Genomic DNA, 24,011 nt, shown 5'->3' with positions numbered 1-24,011 from the left:
TGTCAGTGCATTGTGTACAACACATGTTCAGATTAGTACCGATCAGTGAATGAAATATGTAATTGAAGAATTTGATCTATGTCATTGTTATTGGAAGTAATTATCAGGGTGATGGATCTTTTCAAGCTCAAGGATGTCAAAGAACGATGACTACTTTCATTGTTTCTCGAAGATGAGTAGGTCGACGTAGCACGTAACGTTATTGCATGTACTGAAATTTCTGAACAGGTATGTGCTTACGTTATACGCCTACGATAATATGTATAGCGTCCACTTTAGACTACTCGATTTAATTTTTTTTTATTTCTTCTAGAGGAAATTAAAAAAGTTCTGATTAAACGTAGAGAATAAACAACTTAAATGTTTCGTAAAATTAACATTAAAACAATTTGCGGTGCCGTGTATTCATCTACGGTAACATTCGGTGCACCAAACGCATCGTCTAGAGTATGTTGTTTTCCATTATATACTATGTACACATGTATACACATTATTTTGTACACAACACATATAAAAGGAAATAAGTACTTACACGTATACGGATCGTTATATTTATTGCAGGTACAAGAATTCAGAGAATTATTAAATAAAAAAGATAGCAATGGCCTGCTTACAGATTCTTTTGGACGGCATCACACCTATTTACGTATTTCAGTCACTGAACGTTGTAATCTTCGGTGTAAGTATATATGTATATATATTAAATAGAACTGTTTTGTAAATACTGTAATTACCGTAGGTTTATACTGCATGCCAGCAGAAGGAGTGAAATTAACAAAAAATGATGGTATTTTAAGAACAGAAGAAATTATTAAATTAGCTGATTTATTCGTAAAAGAGGGTGTAAATAAAATACGTTTAACTGGTGGTGAACCAACAGTACGAAAAGACATTGTTCACATTATTGGTAAATACTTTTATTTCTAAGTATGCATTACATGTTTAATTCAGTATGAAATAAGTTATTATCAATTACCAATTTTTTACAGCTGGCTTGAAGGAATTATCTGGGTTAAAACAGGTGGCGATTACTACTAATGGCTTAACATTAACACGTCAGTTACCATCTCTTCGACGAGCAGGATTAGATGCTGTGAATATTTCGCTAGATACATTAAGAGAAAATCGTTTTGAACAATTTACTCGTAGGAAGGGTTGGACTAGGGTCATGGCAGCAATAGATTTGGCTATTCAATTAGGCTACAATCCGGTAAAGGTAAAAAAAAATAACAAAACTGTTTAAAGATTTCGATGATAAAGCATTGCTCTATACTCTACAACTAAATATGTATAATCTACATGTACATAATTTAAAGGTTAACTGCGTAATAATGAAAGGTTTGAACGACGACGAATTAATCGATTTCGTTGATTTAACAAAACATCGACCGATCGACGTACGTTTCATCGAATACATGCCGTTTCAAGGAAACGAATGGAACGAAAGTAAAATGGTTTCCTTCAGTGCAATGAAAAAAATGATCAGGGATGTGTATCCCGATTTGCAACGTCTTCGAAACGAGCATAGCGATACGTCTAAAGTATGTAATATTTAAAATTATGTTTAAGTTATACTTTGAAGTTTATATGCACGTTACTTAGAAAGCGTCACATCTTTTGAATAGGCGTACCACGTCCCCGGATTTTCGGGGCAAATCGGATTCATTACGTCGATGAGTGACAATTTTTGTAATTCGTGCAATCGATTGAGAATAACAGCAGATGGAAATTTGAAAGTCTGTTTGTTCGAAGGTAAAGGAGAAGTATCTCTTCGAGATGCTTTACGTAATGGAGCATCTGATGACATTTTGAAGGAACTGATTCGTATCGCAGTACAACGTAAGAAAAAGCAACACGCAGGTACGTTTTATTTTTGATTTGGAGTAGACATCAATTTGGAAAGATTATCTAGTACACTACACGAATATACATTTCCAGCATGTAATATAACACGCGCACGCGTGTGTATACATGCAAGTAAAAAAATGTGTACGTATATGAAGCGATAACGTTTATATGGCTCGCCAACGCGTGTGTTTCAGGAATGTTCAATCTATCCCAGATGGAAAACAGGCCAATGATTCTGATCGGTGGTTAGCATAAAACATTCTTTCTCCAAAATTCTACGTACAAACGTTATCGCTCGATTTCTTTGTTCTTATTTACCAATCATTAACAAATAGTTGTAGTTCGATAATTTAATGCTAGTTACTTGTGCTTGCAGTTGAAAAGAAACGCGTACTTATGGGAAGTTATAGAAATCAGCGAATCCGCGATACACGGAACAAATATATAACACGTGTCATTTCACATTTGAACAATAAGATGAATATAAGAATGTTTTCTTTATTGTCGCACGTGGACAAAAATGGTAAGGCGCACATGGTAGATGTCGGGCAAAAGATCGAAAGTAAACGTGTCGCGATAGCGCAAGCGATCGTACACGTCGATTCGATTATAAGTGATTTAATAATCGAGAACAACGTAAAAAAAGGAGACGTGTTTTCCGTTGCGCAATTGGCAGGTATCATGGGAGCTAAACGTACTTCTGATTTGATACCCCTGTGTCATCCACTTTCCTTATCTTATGTAAACGTGCAGTTACGTTTAAACAAAGAATCGTATCGAATAGAGATCATTAGTGAAGTCAGGTGTAATGGCAGAACCGGTGTAGAAATGGAAGCTTTAACTGCCGTGAGTATCGCGGCATTAACCATTTACGATATGTGTAAATACGCGGCTTCCCCTAGGTCAATGAAGATTACCGATATAGAATTGGTTTCGAAAACCGGTGGAACGAAAGGTGATTTTTCTAGAAATTAAACTAACATTCCAATTCGATGGTGATATACACGTGATGGTACACATACAATGTGTACGGTTCACGGATGCTCGACACTTATAATTATTCAGTTTTAAGCGCTTTTACTAAGCACGTTTTGATATCAAACGCATAATGACTATTATAGCGTACATATTTTATCGCGAGTTCTATTTCACAGAAATTGTTATCTATAAAATATTGAACTGTTACGAACTATTTATATCCATGCATTTAGAGCGATATAATTCGAAAGTTTATTTCTATATTTATATGTAGAAAAGCGTTAAATAATTATATTGTTATGAAATTTTGTATACGAGACGACGAATATATTTGATCGTAAAATTTTTCATGTTTATTTATACTCCCTGACCTAGTCGACGATAACGAGTTGCTTGAATTTAGATTATTTCAAATTTCAATCTTTTTTATTTTGCCCGTAAATGGGCAAGCATTCTAGTTACAAACTTATATTGCTAATTTCAAATTTGAAATGTTTTCGGTGATATCTAAATTGAATTCCTACCACGGCGGCGCTGTAATTTTATTTTAGACCGAATCGATAGTGTCGAGTGCATGGATCTAAGGTCGAGTGTCGAGTGTGACGCGTGTCGCAAAAAGGATAAGTGAGAAAGTGAGTCGTGACTATCGCGAGCTGCTCGACGCGTGTGATACAGAAAGATAGCGTTGATAAAGTAGGTTACGTATGTATGTACATATGTACATAGAATACATATGTATACAGTTATCGTTATCATGTATTATGTATCATATGTACATCTTGCAATGCTTAAATCAGTATGCCCATTTTTGGACTAGGAACGATTTTCTCGTTTGTTCTGCACTTTATATAAATTCAATTGAAGTTTGTTCAAATACGAATTCCTGTATTTGCGATGCTATCGGAAGTCGACGTATTCATCAGCAATTACACTCTTGTCGATCCTGAAATATATCAACTTTGGGTCGACGGTTATTCTTGTGAGTTCGTAAAAGACGATTTCTTCGCTATGTATTCTTTTCTTTTTTGAGTTACGCACGTATATTTCTCTGTGTGTATAATAGGAGTTTACGAATATTATTTGATTACTTTTACGAATCTAGCAAGCGATGCTGTTAACATTTTGCATCAGCGAGGAATATGTCAACAAACAAATGCTTCCATTGAGTTGGTAGCTTCTGACATACTCGATCACTATCGAACTTATGCTCTTCTAGAGAAACTACTTCATACTCCTACTAAACTGGCTAGTGAACAACTCGCATTTCAAATAGAGCCTCAAACTAGTCAAATGCTTATTGAAATGTAAGCATATTTTTTGCTATACCTATATTGTTTTTGGTAACTGAAAATTGCTTATTTTTAATTTCCTTCTACCATTCGTTGCTATTGATAGGTATTACGAATTTGATGATATTGTTATAAGAGAATTATTAGGTAAGAAATTAACATCGAAAAGTAGGAAAGACATGGACGAAGTATCCGAGAAGACAGGTATCACGTTAAAAAGTTGTCGCAGACAATACGATAATGTAAAGAGAGTGTTCAAAATTGTCGAAGATTTGCCTGGTTCTTTAGCTGTTAATATCGAGCAACATTTCCTATTGTCTGAAGATCTTGCCAAGTAATGATAAGATAATCATTAACTTGTATTCCTTTAATGCATATAACTTTTATGTTAATGCTCATAATATTACAGACGGTATGCGGCTGTGGTTTTTATAGCCTGTCTTCGGTTTGAAATGAACAAAAGAAAGCTCCAATTTTTGACATTTCCTGATTTATATCATTGTGCCAACAGTATGATGTCATTGTGGACATATCGTTGCGTAGGTTCAGAATATTTTGATACAGATTTGGATAGAGAATTCTTATTAGGACTGGCAGAATGTAGGATATTATTAGAAAATGATAAACATCACAAACAGTATGTTCATTTTGGAAAATATAAAATGAAAATTTTCAAATATTTTACTTTTCTATAATAAAAGAATTTATTTACAGCTTAGTATGTATCAAGCTTAAACCTATGCTTTTGGAACGTTCGTATCAGGAAGTGGATGCGAACTTCCGCTGTTACTCTAGAGCAATTTTAGGAATAGGATGTAATCTTCATCGCTCCAGAGATCTGAGGTTTTTTTTTCTGGAATTGGTAGAAAGATGCATAGAACCATGGCGTCAAGTCAATTGGTCACATACAGATCTAAAAAATTTCTTATCAGTTTATACGCAATGCGCTTTAGACATGGATGTACTTAGGTGAGAAACAAAAGTACGCTACTGTTAAACAAGTAGCAATTGACAGTTTATTGTATTTAAATGTTTATCTTTTCAGAGAGAGTGAATTAAGAGATGCTTTTGAACGCTACATGACTGTCTTGACTTGTTGTTTATTGCGTATGTATCACACATGACTACTAGTGAAGGAAGATGATGGAGGTCTACGAATTAATGCAGTTAGCAATGACGTTACTTAAATGTGGTATATATAAAATACATTCTACAAATTGTACATATACTGCAATTTATTATATTTCAATAATAAATAACTGCTAAACAAATGCAGCATATATTGATGCGCTCGTTTCGTAAATCGATATACGTCTTGTATGCTTAGAATCGATTGTTCATTTTTGTACGTCGAACGTAATAATCTTCGTTAATTTCGATAACGTTCGTTGAAATTGAACACTATTAAGGTACCCGAACGATTAAGTATGTCGGATTAAAGCCACTCCTTTCTTTCTTTGTATATGTGTGAACATATACAAACAGGTACATCCAATGAATCATACCAGATGAGAGGCAAACGAACATAATATGTTACCGGCACTAATGAAATTTTTGTTGTTGTCAAACGTTAAATTAATTGTTTAATAGTTTGATGTTTTATTAACGTTCAACTTTGTACTTATTCTTCGCTAGTGATTCGACCTACCGAGGGACCGAAAGGAAGAGGTCATATCGAGAAAGGATACAGGGATTATGAGAAATTGATAGGAAAGGCAAACGAGAATTGAAATTTTACCTAAATTTTCATACAAATGATTACTCTACCAAGCCGAGTACTTTGTTTACTGCGCCTACTATGTCGCCCGTTTGTGGTAGAGATGCGCTTTCCAATGTTTTGGCATACGGCATGGGTGTATCGACACCTGTGATACGAATTACTGGTGCGTCAAGATGATAGAAGGCTTCACCTAAAATCGTAACAAACAAGTATTAACCAAAATGTTTAATAATAATCATTAATTCATTGCATCAAATGGACATACTTTCGGAAATCCTAGCGCTAATTTCTGCTCCAATACCGCAATGTGGCCAGCCTTGTTCCACAGTCAAGACGTGATTCGTTTTTGCTACAGATTGTACAATAGTATCTATGTCCAGAGGCCTCAAAGACCTAAGATTTATAACTTCTGCTTCTATTCCTTTTCCAGCAAGTTCATTCGCTGCTTCGAGGGCTTGTTCAACGGCTTTGGAATGTGCCACTAATGTAACATGTTTGCCAGCACGCTCGATTTTTGCCTTACCAATAGGTAAAACGAAGTCTTTTGATAAAGCTTCATCCGACATAGGATATTGAACACCATATAAAATTTCATTTTCTAATACAACAACAGGGTCAGGATCCCGAATCGCGGCTTTCAGCAAACCCTTCGCATCTTCGCTGGTATACGGCGATACTACTTTCAAACCAGGACAGTGACTATACCAAGCACCAAAACATTGAGAATGTTGTGCTGCTACACCTGCTGCTGCTCCGTTCGGTCCACGAAAGACAATTGGTACATTTACTCTACCAGCAGACATATAAAATGTTTTTGCTGCAGAATTGATAATTTGATCGATTGCTTGCATGGAGAAATTGAACGTCATAAACTCGCAGACTGGACGTAAACCAGCCTGAAACATATTAATATAAGTTAAAACTATTAAGAAGGAAATGTACCACAATGTAAAATATATAGTCTACAATAAGAATGAGTTACTGACTTACCATAGCAGCTCCAACAGCAATACCAGCAAACCCAGCCTCTGTGATAGGAGTGTCGATAACTCGTTTGTCTCCATACTTTTTCCATAATCCTCTAGAAACCTTGTATGCTCCGTCATACAGTGCTACCTCTTCCCCAAGTAAAAATACCTTCTCGTCTCTCTCCATTTCTTCGTCCAAGGCTGAATTTAAAGCATCTCGGACTGTCATCTGTTACGACAGAATATTGTGGTACATAACTGGGTAAATGTTTAACAGCGTATCGGATATTTTATTGTGATACAAAATATAATTAAAATTATGATCACAGATTTTTGTTTGGAAAAGTGATTGCGAAATTATTAAAAGTAAGAACAAATGACCTTTGTTGTCCTTCAACGTCTAATTGTCTTACGAACGATAACTCGTTCAACTGTGAAACAAAATTATTTAATATGAAAAAATGAAGAAACAAAACACGATATTTTTTACGAAGATTCTATCTGTTATGGAAAGAAAGCTGTGTATGTAAAGTTGGTCGTGTTAAGAGGTTATGTTCCGAAAAGAAGTAAAAATGAAAGATATTTGACAATGCAAGAATCTCACCTGTTGTGCAGCAGTCCATTTTGACGTCGAGAACGAACGTCGAATGATTCCCCTCACCGCAGACTGGAAACGATGAACAATCAGAAGTGTGTCATTTTCACCTTTTTAATGAAGAACGTCATATGTTTTCTAGAATTTAAATTCGAGTTCGCGCTCTCCTACAATCATATTTACCGAAAACATTGCAGACCGTCGATTATTTGGATAATGTTTGAACTTCCAGTTGTTTCAATCGATCAAATTGTTACTGACTCTACGCATGTATTACTACCAGTACTTTCTGCTCAGAGATTTTGTCTCCGCCACGAACCAAAATGCGGAACGACGAACTACTAAAGAGGCTCAAGGTTGCTAAGCGAACTCTTATGAAACACGTTTGCTTGCTTCAATGTGCATATGTATGTACATACATGCATACACATGCATATTATACTCTTTTTACACATTTAATTTTATTTGGATTTCCAATATGATCTGTACTTTCGTTTTTTTTTTTTTTAAGTTAATTATAAATAATGAACTTAGCTTCTTCTTTTTCTATCGTAATTTCTTCTTTCGTGTAAATTACCGAGCGTTAACACATGTATGTATGTAATGTATAATAGAAAAATTCGACAAGTACAACATATACACATGTATGTATGTGTGTATTTATGTATGTATATATACTATTTTGTACGGTTTGTCATTTGTATGTACATGCATATGAGTATGTATGAAGCAATTTATAATCGAGAAATATCAATGAAGAATTAACCGATAGCTGGAATCGATGGTGATTTGATTACAAAATTAGCTTACGCTTCCGTGGAACAAGGAGACTGACAGATACCAACTTCAGCATATTGTTTATTTACAAAAAGTATTCGCTCTTGATACAATGACAATGCAGTGTAAGAATGCATGTTGCGTGAGTGCATGAGGATTGCTTTTATAGAAAATGCATACGTAGCTAACGCTCGTACAGTAGTTTTTATACGAAGATACCTGCGCTATGATTGTGATCAGAACCTCGTGATTCGAATATTGTACGTATGTACGTGCACACAAACTGTCGATAAACATAAGCGGGCAAAACGATGCTCAATGAACGTAAATACATGAACGGATGACAATGTGACCCGTATATCAATTTCTCGAGAAGGAAATTAAATTTGGGTACACGTTTTGTATCGTGTTCCTTTTTTCTCGGTCTTTTTTATTAACGAGAGAACAACAACTGCATAGAAGTTTAATTGAGTGAAATACTGACTAGAGTAAAAGACCCTCTCTTTGATCTTCAGCTATAATAAAGTTACAATCACATAATGGAGGTCAAGAAGGTTATAGAAAGGGATGACGAGAGGGTCCAACGTACAGGATCTATACCTCTAACTAAGGTATCCGCTTTTGTCTTACGTCTGTGTTTTTGTACCTGTTGAGTACCCGTATCAGGATCCGCGACTGTACATCTGTACCCTTGCAGTGTTACATGTATACGTAGTATGTATTTATGTATTTTGTTTTTGTGTGCGTGTATATCGTGTGCGGCTACTCATTGCCAGAAAGGATAGAACTAGAAGAGGACGCGTAAAAAGAAACTAAATGTGAACAAAATATCTATGTATTAGAAAACAGAATCGAAGATGAAACAGAAACAGAAGAGGTTTGGGGTAGGGAAGGGAAGGGAAGGGCATCAAGGAGCAGAGAGCAAAAGCATACATACGATATTGTGTACTTACTCATACATATAAGTAAGTATATGTATAGTTGGTACAGGAGTTCTATCATCCGAGCAAAAAGAGACCCTTTTTGAAACGCTCTAGTCTAATTAATCATAGATTACAAGAGAATTATCAATAATAATAATAATAATAATAATAATAATAATAATAATAATAATAATAATAATAATAATAATAATAACAATAATAGTAATAAGAATAATAGCTGTAGTACCGTTAGCATCGGCTGTAAGTACGCTACAACGACAACTTTAGTTTAATAACGTTCTACTACGTTTCGTTCTACTATACGTTCTTTCTTCTAGCGCGTATGGTTTGAAAAAATGCCCTTCTTGTATAATATGTACCTATAACGTGGGAAAATGATGCAACTTTTGCAGCTAACTCATAAAGTTTTTCAAGGCCTCAATTAATCCCTTTTGGCATTCGCTCTAGGGTCGTTTGTCGCTTTGTAATACTTGCGACCAATGATCACCACTATGAAGAGAAGCGAATTAGATACATAGTTTAAGGAAAAGTAGATTTCACATAGTATCACCCGGATTCCACGTGAACCACTCACCATGCATTACTGATAAGTTCGCTGCCGACACGATAAGTATAGGGGTAAAGGGGGATATTCGCAGTTCTGCGTAACCATCTGTCGTTCTGCCTACAAATTATTTAGTGACATATTCCTAATTTCGTATTCACGCTGACGTGTTTGAAGTCAGGAAAGGCGGGCCATAGGGAAGAAATTGTACCAGAAATAATTAAATCTGCATTTCCTTCATTAGCCAACCTGTCAGCAATGCACAGTATTCATTTCTTTCGTCATTATTTCCTCAAATTAATTTGTCAAATGTTTGAGATCGTAAAACGTTCTTCGTAGAATTTGACAAAAATTGATCAAATTACTCTGTTTATTTCCCTCTCTCGTCTTTTTCAAACTTTCAAAAAGAAAAACTTGTACACACAAGAAAAAGGTTGTAACTGTACGTCACACGATAAATTGTGTGTATATTAAGTTACGTATGGAGACTACAAGACTGCCTTGACATGCACTCCCCTCACGGTGTCCATCAACAAAGTGATATATATATTTTTTTTTTTTTCTATACATACTTTTAGATATTTCTGGTTTCACGTACACTGTGAGAGGCTTGCTTCAAGCCTCACAGTGTCCATACAAGATTTTAGAGTCGTTACGCACTGTCGTCCTACTTAATCCTATCTTTGGGTCGCGCATCAGCAAATTGGTCGCTAATAATGTGAGTCAGATATCAAATCAGAAATCCGACCAGAGCATTGAAACTCATTTTTATGGTTTGGACGACTCTGGTCTGCGTGAAAGTCGCTTGTAGCGTTTACCGACGATTTACTGATTGCTGCGGCCACAACAATAGGAGCACATTTGTACTAAATACTACACACGGTCTTTCGAACTTACTATTAGTGGTTAGTTGACGAGCTGTTTGCCGGTGATTGGTCGACAGTGCGTAAGGGTCTTATTAGAACTGAACATGATACGCGACACAACAGTGGTTTAACACGTTCATTTACACGATATAAAAATCTTTTTTGTCTTCGTCTCGTTTTAGCTGAAATATATATGTACATACAAATAAACCGCTACTGATAGCTATTCCCGAATGCAGCACGCATTCATTCTTAACGAAAAGATATTCGCGCATATAATACGCGTTATGTTAATCTCTATGTAACAACGACAAACATTTGCCGCCTCGTATACCGAACAGAAACAATAACGATAATTATATATGTATATGTATTCATTTAACATTTAATGAAATTTCAAGCATGCGTCGATCGGAAAATGAATCAAAGGATCTCGTATATTTTTGATGTTTCGTTCGTTCGGTGAATTCAAGCGTTTTCAAATGATCCACGTTACCTACGATCTGAGTCAAATTCTGATTATAAAACTTGACACTCTCAAAATGTGAGGTAAACGAAACAATAATTATTGAAGAGTTCGATGTAACGTTTCCATTAGTTACGCTTTCTTTGATCGCGCAATTTTCAATTTATGTTACGAAATTAACGATAACCAACTAATTTGCGAAAAACTAAGTAAACTTTTTCTTTCTCAAGATTTTCTCAGAAACTGAATTACAACCACAAACTATTACAAAAGAGAATACTGATAAAAATGGATTTTGTTTTTAAAATACACATAGTACATACACAATTAGGATATTGTAGATATCAAGAAGAATCAAACATGCAAATAACATAAAAGTGAACATGGCAATGTTTATGGGTAAAGAGTTTCTATAGAATTTGAAGAATCATGTACGCACAACTCAAGTCTGAGATGGGTGTACATATCGAATCACTCGAAAGTATCTTCTTCCAGTGCTTCTATCTTTACTTGATTCATACGTTTACTATTTTTTTTCTTTTTTTTTGTACATTGTACACTTATGTAAGTAACGAACATAATGCGTCTATCAAATGCGTAGACTTGACAGAATTCTATCGAGAAGAAAAAACGTATGTAAGTATTTACCTTCATACCTTGCATTATTTGCATTCACGGTAATTATCTATTTAGGCCGTGATCACACGAGCGTTAAAATAACAAATATTGCTACGAACGTTTTTCAACGGTCGTACGACCGCGGTCTAAAAGTCCACGCAGCCAACGCGAAATATAATTCGCAATGACAACGGTGTAAAAACAAATGCGTAACCCTAGATTGTATGTATATGTATAGAATGATGAATGTAACTGCGAATCTATCGTCACAAAATATTCGTTGCCGCTACGAGTATTACCTATTTCACATTGGTCTGTGGAAACCGTGAGATCGACAAGACAAAAAAAGTTAGCAACGATCCAAGTAAAAAGCGTAACATCTATCTTATCTTGTTTCTCATATTCATCTTGAACGCATTTTTGGTCAGAATTATGTACGGGTTCAATTGGAAATAAGATAAATGTATATCCGTGTTAAAAAGATAATTGTTATCTTTTCGATCGATCGTATCAAATACGATTTTCTTTGACGGATCGTTAATCGGCCAACAGTTTAAAATGTAACTGGAACAGAAGTATCGCCGCCATTCTTTCTCGGTATGTACATATGTATAGTCAAAGCAACGTTGAATCTAACACTACAGATAAAATAATAAAGGTAATAATAACAAAAATTACATTAGTAATAGTAATAATAATAACAATAGTGATTTGAGAAATATTAATAAAAATGACGATGATGATGACAAGTAAAAGAATAATTATAGATGAAATACTAGTATTAGTATTAGTAGTTAGTACTAGTAATAGTAGTAGTAGTAGTAGTAGTAGTAGTAGTAATAGTAGTAGTAGTAGTAGTAGTAGTAGTAGTAGTAGTAGTAGTAGTAGTAGTAGTAGTAGTAGTAGTAGTAGTAGTAGCAGCAGCAGCAGCAGTAGTAGTAGTAGTAGTACTAGTAGTGGTAATAATAGTAGTAGCAGTAGTGGTAGTAGTAATAGTAGTAACAATAGTAGTAGTGGTGGTGGTGGTGATCATAGTAGTAGTGGTGGTGGTGGTGGTCATAGTAGTAGTGGTGGTGGTGGTGGTCATAGTAGTTGTAGTAGCTTCAGCAGTAGTAACAATCGTAGCAGTAGTAGTGGTAATATTAGTATTAGTAGTAGTATTAGTAATAGTAATATTAGTAGTGGTGGTAGTAGTAGTAGTAAGAGCAGTAGCAGTAGTAGTAATAGCAGTAGCAGTAGCAGTAGCAGTAGCAGTAGCAGTAGTAGTAGTAGTAGTAGTAGTAGTAGTAGTAGTAGTAGTAGTAGTAGTAGTAGTAGTAGTAGTAGTGGTAGTAGTAGTAGTAGTAGTAGTAGTAGTAGTAGTAGTAGTAGTAGTAGTAGTAGTGGTAGTAGTAATAGTAGTAGTAGTAATAGTAGTAGTATTAGTAGTAGTAGTAGTAGGAGTAATAGTAGCAGCAGTAGCAGTAGCAGTAGCAGTAGCAGTAGCAGTAGCAGTAGCAGTAGCAGTAGCAGTAGCAGTAGCAGTAGCAGTAGCAGTAGCAGTAGTAATAGTAGTGGTAGTAGTAGTAGTAGTAATGATACTGGTAGCAGTAGTACTATACAATGATGGTAATGCTAACAATGATAAAATGACGATGATGATGATGATAATGATGATGCAGATGATAATAATAACAACAACAATAACAATAATAATGATAATGATGACGATATTAATAATAATAAAAGGAAGAAGAATTATAATATAACAACGATGACAATTATGATAGTACTAATGATAAGAGGGTTAATATTAATCGTAGTAATTAATGGAACCAACTAGGTCCACCAAATTTCGTCGAAATGCTATCGATGCTTTTGCCGAATATGCTTCCGACCTTATCAACAACATTCGAAGTAACGTTATCATTGCTGGTGATATTTTCGACGACTGTTACCTTTGGTTTACTCCGTTCTACTTCATCATCGTTGCCATTCTCCGAAAGTCCCCTGTGGAATGTAAAAAGCAATTTGCAATAACATTGCCTCTTCAATTCTAGTTCTAAGGTTCAAGGTTCAATGAATCAGAATGATTTTTCTGGTTTTAAAAGTACTCACTCTTCGTTCTGAGCGCTCATGGTTAAGGCACAAGTCGCTTCTTCCGTTTGCATTCGTTTAGATATAGTTTGATATGTCATCGAATTGAGTTTTTCCTGTTCGATACCCTGCAGCTCGAAATCCGAGTAAATCTTTTTCACGATATGAGCGAGACAAGTACATTGATACAAATGTAAATTGTGATCTAGTCTTTCTGACAGCCAGTTGCACAACATTTGAATTTGCGCGGTGTACCATTGCTGTGAAACCAAGTTTTATGGGCATATGAATTTTCAATGAGTACGTTGGAATTTAAATAAAAGTACAGAGGTGACAGTAAAAGTAAACGTTACCTCAAAAAAAGTCAAAATCCATAGTTCGTCCGACACTTTACCACGAATTTGATCCATGCAATTCCTCGTAAAGCTTACATAGGCCTGTCCCATTTCTTTTCCACTTCCCGACACCTTTTGGAAAAGAAAAGATTTCGTAAACTCGAGAGATATCTAATTTAAATCCAGGCTAATTAGGTAATAAAATACCGTTAAACTGAGAATGGAACCTATAAAAGACCCTTCGTCGTAACGAGATAACTTGGACAATGTTGCTTCCAAAACTGTGACTAATTTATTGATCATGCCTTGGGTCATAGCAGCGGATGTTTTATCTATAAGATCTTCGATTTTTGAATGGTACTGGTGCTGAAATGAAACCGATGAACTCGACAATTTGAGAGAGAGAGAGAGAGAGAGAGAGAGAGAGAGAGAGAGAGAGAGAGAGAGATATGCACACATTTAGGTTTGATTGGATACACAATAATGCGTAATCGAAAAGAAACTTACTACGTCGACACCGTCGATGGTACAAAGCTTGAAGTTTCGATTTTTGGCATCCAGAATAACATTTAACATGGCGCACATTTCCGATGGTATAATATAGTCGGTCGATATAAAGGTTACACCTTTCTTTAGCCATTGTTGAAAAGCGGTGTCCGTTCGTTGAATACATGATTCGATCATTTCCCAAGCCATTTGTGTAAGCCTTTGTTCCAAATGTTGTCGAAATTCTGGATCCGGCCAATGAAGGTCACGGATAAAGGACTGAAGAGCGTCCAGCTTCCAAAATAGTTCCTCGGAAGTAGCGCATCCGTTCCCCTTGATTTCCCAACGTTCTTTTTCGAAACCTTTGTGAATCGATTGTGTGATCGATGTTTCCATCAGGTCCACGTAACGTAAAACCAGTGGAGCGAAGGTATCGCGAAGGTGTTGGTGAAATCGGCCGTTCTTTAAATTGTCTGTAAAACGGAAAATAAATGATCAAATATATGCGTGAAATTCGCATTTTACTTGTTATTGTGCAATAAGAGCGGAAAAGAGTAAACAATCACACGTACCATCCTCTCTGAGGTAGTCATTCATAATTTTGAAGAGCGGAAAGCTATCCCAAGTATCCGGTGGTTGTTCTGCAAGCACTTTGTCCATGTCGATGGCAAAGAAGGACCAGAAGATCTCGGCGTGCTCCACCATGAGATCGCTAAACCAGGCGAACGCCTGCGGTACAGTGTAGTAGGAGCGGATCGTGAAAATATTGGACGTCACACATATACGGTGGGCAGACTTTGTCAGACTCAGGGCGATGGGATCGTCGCCCTGAGTAAGGAATCCTCGAGTACGCGATTTCTCTAATTATTATACTTACCCCGTAAAAGGATAGATAGAAGATAAAAGAAAGAAAGTTGTCTCTGTTTAGTTTATGTTAGTGGCAACTTTTAGTATCGAGGATTCCGAAAGGCGACATGCAGTTCTAGAAATCCAACTAATACCTCCGAGTAATGCTCTCCGTTTTGCTGAAGCAAATCCACACACATTTCAGCAAGGTGTATGAGATCTTCGAGCTTTTTGCTAGGCGGAACGCAAACATCGCCGCTGAGGTCGTCTTCGATTTTGGCTTCGGCAGAAAGTTTCGTATAATTAACCAGAGCTGCTGTTTCCAAGCAGCCTTTAATCAGAGCTTTCACTTCTTCGGGAGATACAGGACTCACTCCATCTTTCATCATGACCCGTTCCAAAAGAGACAGAGTAGCCTTTAGTGCACCCTCTGGACGTCCGAATGGGAAGCTATATCTATACGATTTATGCAGATTTAGTTTATTTATTTACCAAAATAAGTAAGTAGATAATCTTAATTAATTTGAACCATCTGTTGCGATCCTGTGGAACATTATTTCTTCCATTCTATTGATAGATGGTAGCGAAGAGAAAGCGAGAAAGAAGATTAAAGGCAAGAGAATCGTGGCATACCTAAAGTTGGTGATCTGTTTTTCTAAGATTTGCCTGAGCCTCTCTTTGATGTCTTGAAATTTTTCCTTTTCTTCGTGTGTAATAGATCCAACTCTATCGGTTCTATTCCCGTATACATGTGTAGCGCAAAAAGCAAAACTAAAGTGTATCAGAGTTGGATCTATCATGAAACCTCGATCAATTCTGTCCAACAGGTCGTTTAAATAGCACAAATGGCGAAAACAGCCGCGTACCCCATACCTACGAATAGTAAATAAGAAGACGATAAGCAAAATTAAATAGTACTGTCATAGACTTGAACAACGTACTGAAATACTATTCGTATTTTAATGAAAAGAGATATCCGAAGCGTCCAACTAACTAATCGATAACTTTACCTGGCACAATATTCGTCCAAAACAAACAATTGACCGGGCGAAAACCAGCCCAAAGAACAGTATGGATCGTTCAATCGATAATCCAAGATCAAATTTTGCAAGAATTTAAAGAGAATATGGTGATCGAATTTACAAGGATCTGCGCTAATGTAATCCTCCATTCCGTGCTTTTTTGCTCTATCGGCATCACCCTGTATTTTGCTGATAGTAGAGTTTTTGTCTGCGACGGAAACCGGTGGAGTGGGTTTGTGCGATTGGCCAGTTGCTCTATACATGACCATCACCCACATCTGACACTCGTTCTCGTCGTCGGAGGCGAATACTATGTTGTCTCCTCCGCGAACAGCATTGAAATAATACCTGTTGGGTACACGCCCTCTGTTAAATACTATGTATACATATCATGTACACACATATTATGTATGTAGCTCTATTGAACATTATCTATATGTGGAATGTAAAGGGAGTAACGAAATACTATCTATGATATAAGATGTTTCTGTTTTTAATAGAAACAAAGTCGAGAGAACAGTTTCTTCGATCGATGTGAATTATTCAAACTTGAAATAAAGATAAACCATTGTTGTATCATTGATATAAACACGTTATCGAACATCTATATCAGTGATAGAACGTAATAACTGTTAATAATACGTAAGTATGGTATACAGACTTATACCACTTCTATTTTCTATCTGCTTGTCTATTATAATTGTACATTTTCGTTTCGGTACCTGATCGACCGCGATCGAGGATGAGAAAAAATTTACCTCCCATCGCCAAGATCCATGCCAACCATCAAGTTAGCAGAAGCCGGCTCGATATAGTCAACCGTATAACCGTCAAGTTGCATCATTTCCGATGGTTCACTCGATTTTTCTTTGTACGAACACATCGCAAATGTGTATTGCGAAACTTGAACCAACACGTGGTAACGTTTTTTCCATTTTTTCCATACAGACTTGCCCATCGCGTACAAGTATCCACAATGTTTCAAATTGAACGGCTTTTCCATTCGACAACCAATCTTAATTCGAAGATCTGGATCGGGACAGTTTTTTGTAACGTGTAATTCATGCCATTCCGGCTGCTTGCAAGAAAGCGGAGTAGGTCGGATGGTAACCTTGCCTAATTCCTTATCCTCGAGCGCTAATATCGCCGAGTTCTCCGTGTAGAGTCGAACCTTAACCACAGGTAGGGGTTGCATAGTGGTAAAATCAGCCTGAGTGTCCCACCTGAAAAGCACGAATTCAGTGAAAAGGAGATAAAATAGGCTGTGGTTAACCCAGGACAAAATCAATTGCGATTTGACTCTTCGGTTGAGAAAAAAAAAAAACTGCCTGCTTACATGGGTTTTGATGCCTCAGCGTGATCCGTTTGCAATTTTTTGCTACCTTCGACTTCCATTGTACAATAAACAATCTTATTCGGTGGAAGACTCTTCAAACCTCTGACCTCCACGACGACCACTGACAATTGAAAAGTCAATCCTACGTCCATTTTGGTTAACTGGGGTTCAGAATCGGCACAGTCGCTCTCCAATTTGGCAAGGGAACCTTGTGCACGACAACGGGACCGATCGCGACGATTATTGTAACGCTTCAACTTCTGTAACCCATATTTACTGTCTATCGAACCCTTGGAAACCGGTAACGATTCCAAATTAGCCATCAGCAGATTGATAGACGACTTGAGTTCTTCCACATATAGTGATTCCATTTCTTTCACAAGAAACTTGGGCATTAATTTGCGGTTCTATAAAGAATAAAATATCGGTGTAGAGAATAAAACAGGTAAAGGTGAAAGCGAAGCAAAGACGGTGATAGAAACGGAAAGGAAAAAAAACGAGAAGTAACAAACCTTTTCCATCTCGTCAACTTTTTGAAGGCGACCGTCCAGCTCCCTCCTGATGGCGGCAGCTTGTTCATCAGCTGAATCCAACAGGAGGGCGTTGAACAGAAGCTGGTGCTCAAACTTCTTAATACCGAGAATTTGCTGAAACATGTCGTACAGCTGTTCCTTCGACAGTATCATTTCGGAGATCAAAGACTGCTGTTGCATCCTGGAAGGCCTCTTGGTCTCTTCGTCACCCGTACCTTTCATGATACAGTCAAATTTAGCCAACCAGGACGTAAGCACAGTCTCTTTGCTCAACCCATCGATTTCCGGGAGGCGACGAACACGTATCTCGATGTTCTTCTTAAATACCTCACGGAAGTCGAGCTGTGAGCAAGCACCGCTTTGCACCATTTGAATCACTCTATCCGACGTTAAAAAGACATCATAATAATTCTGTATTGCGTTGCGAAACGCTTCGTCTGCCATTATTTGCGTTTCACCTTTCAGGAAACTCTGAAAATTATAATATTTATTTCAATTTTCAATCTTCTAGAATTGGAATCGAATCGAATCGAATCCTATTGCATCACATCACCCACCGCGTATCGTATCACTGTCCTTCAACGACTTACATAGGCAAAGGTTAATCGAGCACGGTAGATTCTATCGTAAGACGACCGAGTACGGCTTCCAAGACACGCTAGATCTCCATCGAAAGGTTTCTTTCTCGCCGCGATCCGAATCAAATGAAGCATTCTTGTTAATAGAAAACGCAAGGAAGCAAATGTTAAAAAGAGAAGGAATGAGAGATTGAATAGCGAAAATGGATACTGTACAACTGACTGTTGATCGTTTCGCGGTCACGATTCGATTGAATTCAATTCGTTTTACTGACAAGCGATTCGAGCGTTCACCTGAAAACGAGAACATATCGTATCGAGTTGTTGTTTTGTCACTTTTAATTGTCGTCGAGGCATGTCCAAAGGTTGTTTGGCGTTAAACGGATAAGAGATACATCTTGATACGAACACGTATAATTGTATTCTCGTCTTTCTTTCTTCTTCCTCTCGTTCTTGTTTATCCTGTGAAATAGGAATGAATGAAAAAAGCGAAGGGATCTGAAAGAAATGAATAGATAAGAGTATAAGAGAAATATTACCTGCAGATCCGCTTCAGTTTTCTCGCTGGCCACGGAGGGGGAAGGGCTTGTGGGCCTCTGAGCGTAACTCGCCGCATCCTGCGCGGCGGACATCGACGGCGACAACGAGTTCCTCGCTGCGGCGAGATTCGAAGCGTCGAGAGCAACGGATCCAGCATCCTGGGAGGTGACGGCAACTGTCGCACCGGCTCGAGGCGTTCCAATTGGTCCATGACTCGAGCCACCGGGCGAAGCGGTTAAACCTGAGGTCAAAGAGCTGACGCTCCCGGATGCAGGACCGCTCGCACCCCCGAGACTACCACCTGCCCCCATCTGACGTCGAGACCCGTACGAGCTGCCGCTTCCTCCTCGAACTCCACCACTCCCAACACCGCCCCCAACATGTTGAGGACTTTGATCTTCGTCACTCTCCGCTTCTGAAGAACTGGGATCTATCATCCCGCTTTTCCTTTATGATGCACTTTTCGCCAGCCTAGGACCTCCCGTTGAAGGAGGCCTAACCTTTCAGTTTACTCAGGGACCCGTCGTCGTTGTCGTCGGCGTCGTCTTGCGTCGTCTTACGTCCTCCTCCTCACCCGCTTTAAAATCTACGATTCAATCAATTTCGTTTATCATTAACTTTCTTTCCTTTACTCTTCGTTTATAATTTAAACTGTCAGTGAGGAGAAAAATGTATCAAAGTAATTGTCCGAGCGACAGCAGAAAGAAAGACACCGTTTAGCGATGCAAATGTAACCAATGTCAATTCCCAGTTTCTTTGACCCAAATTTCTGCATTAAAAACATGAAAACCATGTTAACAATACGCGTAAGTGTGTCGCGTATCTAAACGTGAATGGCCGATCGTGATACGTTCCAATAATTACCGTTCTATAACGCAAACTGAAACAACTGGTACATGTTCGACTTGATTCGATTCTCTACTAGCGCCCGTATACGAGTTTTAATACCTAACCCAGATATGTAAATATTTCTGGTGTAACACGTCGATAAGCTGTAATGATTAGATTATAACCTTTAAATTTAAATTCAATTTTATGTTCTGGTCTAAAGTTGGATTACCACCATCACGCTTTTACAACCCCTATATGTATTTTACGCAGCACTTGCACACTGTCTTTCTTCTAAGCATACTATATAATACACTACGTGTAAATGAAGAACATGCAGTGTTCCATTTTTGTTTCGCTTCACGATAATTTTCTTTTTTCGCAAATCTTTTAAATGTAGCAATTTGATGTATACATAGGTACGTATATATATTAGATAAATACCCCTTTAAAATATCAAAGTACATTACACACAAGGCTGAGTATCTCAATAATGTGCGAATGTTACAGCTATAAATCGCTATGAATAAAATTTTATTCAACGATCGTTCATGTCTGATTTAACTAATGGATTATCTACTGCACCAACCACTTTCCACCAACACATCTTCATTTCAGTCATTTTTCGTTCCTCTAATTTTTTCTATATAGTGGTCAGTAATGAAAAAACTCGAAACGTTTTCTTCGTAAACTTCTTATTCTTTTCAAATCTCTTCGAAAAAGTTCATTTCTTGTTGAAGGACCTCACTGTATAGTTCTGAGTTCTTAAAAACGGAACGTATCGCGTCGCATTGAATCACATAGAACGACATAAATAAGTGCATCGATTCGTGTCGTGTAGTGTGTCACGTCATACCGTAGTCGCGTTAATACAATAAAATAGAAACAACCTCGTTTTGTGCGAGCACTTCAACGAATAAAGAAGATTAAAACATGTTTGAAAAGGAAATATGCAACATGAAAGATGATCTCACAAATTGAATGCGCGACAACACGTCGCGAAAGCTTACAAAACTTGCAGAGTTTGACAAATAAGAACTAACCACGTATTCGTGCACATAACGAACGTTCACTACAGCTTTTTTGGTTCTATTCATTTTTCCTTGTAGTAATCCGAACAGAATTAACGTAAAAATTAAAAAATCAGTCAGTCCCGAACATACGAATGGTTATGATTCAGTGAATCAGTCTGTGAAGTCAAAAGTTGAACAATTTCACTGGAACTGATGTAAAAAACGACTGTAAATTTTGTTTCACATAAGTTATTTCATCTCATATCTGATTACATTCTATTCTCGGACTTCCTTCTTCCCCACTTTTTCTGTTGTATTCTATACTATACATCGTTTCCTTCTTTCTTGGCAAAAGAAGTGAAAGCTCAATGAAAAAAAAGGCATAACTGGATAAAATTCGCGAATAAAAATATTTTTCTACGCTTTCCACGTCGCGTTGGCTCTGTTTCAATGTTTTAATAGACGAATTGAAACACGTGTAGGTATTTCCGTTAATCAAATTACTTGTCTTTATGCATTATAGTATCTATGTATGTACGTATGTACATACTTATCGCATAGTCGCTCCTTCGATTTATGTTCTCCCGTAACTTTTACATTCTTATACTCACAATTCTTTAATCGTTTTCTATTTCGACTTTCATTCGATTCTTCAACAAAACTGTTGAGAAATATTTTAATATAATAAAATCTCAAATCTCCGAAAAAATTAAAACTATGAAAATAACGATAATAATGCAAAAGCATTCGCTAATCGATTGGTAATTTAATCATTTTTCTATAAGGCATTCATCAACTTAATCAATTCACGATAATGAAAATTTCAACTTAAAACTTACGAAATATGAATCGCTGTTAACATGGTTACACGATAATTAGGCGTGTCGAGATGTCAAAAAATTTTAACATAAAATCTACTTGTTGAAGCAAATTCTTATCTTTCTTTTCCTTCCTCGCTTCGATAGTCCCCCTCGTTCTCTCTCTCTCTCTCGCTCTCTCTCTCTCTCTCTCTCTCTCTCTCTCTCTCTCTCTCTCTCTCTCTCTCTCTCTCTCTCTCTCGTTCTTTTGTTTCCTACACAAAAACACACACACACGCACACAACACACGCGCGCGCGCGCTCAGTACCTTTTTCGTTTGCGCTCACGCGCTATCGTGCATGCGCGTGTGCTATAGCTTCGACGATCGTTATTACGAACCAACTAAAACAAATTCTTCTTCACGCAATGCATGGCCATAATGACCCTGAATGTCGGCAGATCATCCTGTATTCATATTATCACATTGAAATACACTGAACGTCCCTTCAACGAACGGGGTTGCAGTAGAACTGTAAGATCACGCGAAGCAACAGACACCCGTGGCAAATAGAAGGATCGACAAGTTGATTTTCAATTTCTTGCAGGGTTAACAAATATCGTCAATTTCACGAAATGCAAACGAAAGCTGAAGAGAGTGGACGGAAGAACTTTTCACAATCGTGACTGAACCAACGTACTCGACCGACTCCGCTCGGGAACTGAGTGAGAAACTGAGTGAACTGACCAACCACCTAAGCGACAGCGACGACGCCGACGCTGAAATCGTCGTCAACGCCACTAGGGAGGCGTTTACAATATCACAGAGAGGTTGGTAGAGGAGAAACAAAGGATGAAGGCGGTAAATTAAATGTTACGTACTAACGAAAAGATTATGCTAGAAAATACAAAGGAAATCTGGAAAATCTTGAAAGTTTCTTCGATACGCATTAAATGAGGGAGGATAGCGAACGATGTTCTCTGAAGAGTTCAAAGAGATTTTGAATATATAGATTTTAGATAATACAAAAAAATAATCTATTAACATTCAGGTGGAAAAAAAGCAAAAGGATAACATAAGAAAAAGGAAAATAACGATATAATCATAAATTGATGAATTGAAGAAATAAAATAGAAAGGAAGAGAGGAAATTTCGATGGAAATAAACGGGGTAAAGAAGGTGAAATGCAAGGATAGAGAGTGTCAAAGAAGAGGTTGGAAGTGATAGGAAGAAAGTAAGGATAATATTCATAGATAAAAACGAAGTGGTAGTAGGCCATCGATCGGGTGCGCGCGGTTGTCAATGGCGGCCGGTAAGATCACCCGATGCTGTTTCTACTTTTCAGTGACACGAGACTGATGTCGATGCCATCGTTTATTGTATATCTCAATACTATTGTATATTTAGTTTCTATCTCTTCTACTATTTACTAATTGTGAGTATATTTGACATCGAATCAATAAACCTTGTTTGCGATTTGAAGTTTTCACAAAATGGGAGAAAATACATAGGGTTAAAGTTATAAAGAATTCGACGCAACAATCACTTCTTTATTAGAATATGTGTAAGTAGTAAAATCACAATTTTGAAATCCCACTATACGACGATTCCAACGATTTTAATGTTACTGATTTTAAATAGGAAACTGATAGTAAACCACATGAACATTACATTCATTGCAATTTCTTTGTAACTGATCGAAATTGAGTTGTATGTCATGCATATACATATGTACCTTCCGTAAGAGAAACATTCATGACCTAGGACGAGGTTACGCCATTCGCACTCTCACGTCAGAATAAGCATATTTTTGTCTGAAATTCTGGCTCTGCGCCAGTACGAAAAAATAGGTTATCGATCAATCGCTTGTCCTTTCCAATATCTAGAATCTCAGATTCGTAATACAATTTTTATCAGTTATATTTTCTTTCTTTTAATTTATCTTTTTTCTCTTCGTGTAATATACTTACCTATTTGAAAAGAATCTAGCTACATACATACGTTCATAT

At 37.1% G+C, this 24,011-nt stretch overlaps 5 protein-coding genes across 14 annotated transcripts; 3 read left to right on the top strand and 2 right to left on the bottom strand.

Moving 5' to 3' along the window:
• Positions 1-2: 2 nt before the first annotated feature.
• Positions 3-3,163, top strand: Mocs1 (Molybdenum cofactor synthesis 1). 4 transcript variants are annotated; one of them, XM_076379727.1, is made up of 9 exons: positions 3-228; positions 314-447; positions 562-679; positions 740-907; positions 990-1,210; positions 1,317-1,541; positions 1,626-1,860; positions 2,043-2,093; positions 2,225-3,163. In XM_076379727.1, exons 2-9 carry the CDS (start codon positions 361-363, stop codon positions 2,821-2,823), a joined length of 1,704 nt encoding a protein of 567 aa, XP_076235842.1. In that variant the 5' UTR covers positions 3-228; positions 314-360; the 3' UTR covers positions 2,824-3,163. The 4 variants fall into 4 exon arrangements, with proteins under 4 accessions (XP_076235842.1, XP_076235840.1, XP_076235843.1 ...); XM_076379725.1 differs by having other exon boundaries at positions 990-1,216; XM_076379728.1 differs by lacking the exon at positions 2,043-2,093 and having other exon boundaries at positions 990-1,216.
• A 271-nt stretch (positions 3,164-3,434) lies between these two features.
• Positions 3,435-5,401, top strand: Fibp (acidic fibroblast growth factor intracellular-binding protein). 2 transcript variants are annotated; one of them, XM_076380510.1, is made up of 7 exons: positions 3,435-3,519; positions 3,644-3,805; positions 3,929-4,130; positions 4,222-4,449; positions 4,525-4,752; positions 4,830-5,084; positions 5,161-5,401. In XM_076380510.1, exons 2-7 carry the CDS (start codon positions 3,721-3,723, stop codon positions 5,237-5,239), a joined length of 1,077 nt encoding a protein of 358 aa, XP_076236625.1. In that variant the 5' UTR covers positions 3,435-3,519; positions 3,644-3,720; the 3' UTR covers positions 5,240-5,401. The 2 variants fall into 2 exon arrangements, with proteins under 2 accessions (XP_076236625.1, XP_076236624.1); XM_076380509.1 differs by lacking the exon at positions 3,435-3,519 and having other exon boundaries at positions 3,582-3,805.
• Positions 5,333-7,741, bottom strand: Pdhb (Pyruvate dehydrogenase E1 beta subunit). Its single transcript, XM_076380511.1, has 5 exons — positions 7,582-7,741; positions 7,408-7,470; positions 6,826-7,032; positions 6,101-6,731; positions 5,333-6,025 (listed from the first exon to the last, which is right to left on the bottom strand). Exons 1-5 carry the CDS (start codon positions 7,588-7,590, stop codon positions 5,874-5,876), a joined length of 1,062 nt encoding a protein of 353 aa, XP_076236626.1. The 5' UTR covers positions 7,591-7,741; the 3' UTR covers positions 5,333-5,873.
• A 5,489-nt stretch (positions 7,742-13,230) lies between these two features.
• Cadps (calcium-dependent secretion activator 1) lies at positions 13,231-23,927 on the bottom strand. 6 transcript variants are annotated; one of them, XM_076380500.1, is made up of 15 exons: positions 23,584-23,927; positions 19,365-19,951; positions 19,120-19,287; positions 18,227-18,718; positions 17,715-18,121; positions 17,137-17,601; positions 16,367-16,726; positions 15,990-16,229; positions 15,510-15,812; positions 15,083-15,249; positions 14,532-14,983; positions 14,232-14,390; positions 14,043-14,156; positions 13,711-13,949; positions 13,231-13,602 (listed from the first exon to the last, which is right to left on the bottom strand). In XM_076380500.1, the coding sequence occupies exons 2-15, from the start codon at positions 19,800-19,802 to the stop codon at positions 13,419-13,421; spliced, it is 4,188 nt and encodes a 1,395-aa protein (XP_076236615.1). In that variant the 5' UTR covers positions 19,803-19,951; positions 23,584-23,927; the 3' UTR covers positions 13,231-13,418. The 6 variants fall into 6 exon arrangements, with proteins under 6 accessions (XP_076236615.1, XP_076236614.1, XP_076236618.1 ...); XM_076380499.1 differs by lacking the exon at positions 23,584-23,927 and adding an exon at positions 22,333-22,706; XM_076380503.1 differs by lacking the exon at positions 23,584-23,927 and adding an exon at positions 22,333-22,706 and having other exon boundaries at positions 15,083-15,239; positions 15,512-15,812.
• Positions 22,444-23,589, top strand: LOC143180203 (uncharacterized). The gene is made up of 4 exons (XM_076379761.1): positions 22,444-22,536; positions 22,579-22,610; positions 22,657-22,832; positions 22,904-23,589. Exons 1-4 carry the CDS (start codon positions 22,444-22,446, stop codon positions 22,957-22,959), a joined length of 357 nt encoding a protein of 118 aa, XP_076235876.1. The 3' UTR covers positions 22,960-23,589.
• Positions 23,928-24,011: the final 84 nt, after the last annotated feature.

The sequence above is a fragment of the Calliopsis andreniformis genome, chromosome 6 (assembly GCF_051401765.1).
Source record: "Calliopsis andreniformis isolate RMS-2024a chromosome 6, iyCalAndr_principal, whole genome shotgun sequence".
Classification (NCBI taxonomy): Eukaryota; Metazoa; Arthropoda; class Insecta; order Hymenoptera; family Andrenidae; genus Calliopsis; species Calliopsis andreniformis.
Note: the sequence above shows the minus strand (reverse complement) of the source record. Positions and strands in the feature narration are given on the sequence as shown.

Bases quoted from the DNA above. Each gene is read 5' to 3' on its own strand.
- Mocs1 (XM_076379725.1), top strand. From the start codon at position 361: ATGTTTCGTAAAATTAACATTAAAACAATTTGCGGTGCCGTGTATTCA. The intron at 680-739 runs GTAAGTATATAT...TAATTACCGTAG, and splicing joins TGAACGTTGTAATCTTCGGT to GTTTATACTGCATGCCAGCA. The intron at 2,094-2,224 runs GTTAGCATAAAA...TTGTGCTTGCAG, and splicing joins GCCAATGATTCTGATCGGTG to TTGAAAAGAAACGCGTACTT.
- Fibp (XM_076380510.1), top strand. From the start codon at position 3,721: ATGCTATCGGAAGTCGACGTATTCATCAGCAATTACACTCTTGTCGAT. The intron at 4,131-4,221 runs GTAAGCATATTT...TGCTATTGATAG, and splicing joins AGTCAAATGCTTATTGAAAT to GTATTACGAATTTGATGATA. The intron at 4,753-4,829 runs GTATGTTCATTT...ATTTATTTACAG, and splicing joins AATGATAAACATCACAAACA to CTTAGTATGTATCAAGCTTA.
- Pdhb (XM_076380511.1), bottom strand. The intron at 7,033-7,407 runs GTGAGATTCTTG...CTGTCGTAACAG, and splicing joins AATGGACTGCTGCACAACAG to ATGACAGTCCGAGATGCTTT. The intron at 6,026-6,100 runs GTATGTCCATTT...TTACGATTTTAG, and splicing joins TAGCGCTAGGATTTCCGAAA to GTGAAGCCTTCTATCATCTT.
- Cadps (XM_076380500.1), bottom strand. From the start codon at position 19,802: ATGATAGATCCCAGTTCTTCAGAAGCGGAGAGTGACGAAGATCAAAGT. The intron at 16,230-16,366 runs GTAAAGTTATCG...TACTATTCGTAG, and splicing joins TTGGACGAATATTGTGCCAG to GTATGGGGTACGCGGCTGTT. The intron at 13,603-13,710 runs GTGAGTACTTTT...TACATTCCACAG, and splicing joins ATGAGCGCTCAGAACGAAGA to GGGACTTTCGGAGAATGGCA.
- LOC143180203 (XM_076379761.1), top strand. From the start codon at position 22,444: ATGACCCTGAATGTCGGCAGATCATCCTGTATTCATATTATCACATTG. The intron at 22,537-22,578 runs GTAAGATCACGC...GGCAAATAGAAG, and splicing joins AACGGGGTTGCAGTAGAACT to GATCGACAAGTTGATTTTCA. The intron at 22,611-22,656 runs GTTAACAAATAT...CGAAAGCTGAAG, and splicing joins GATTTTCAATTTCTTGCAGG to AGAGTGGACGGAAGAACTTT.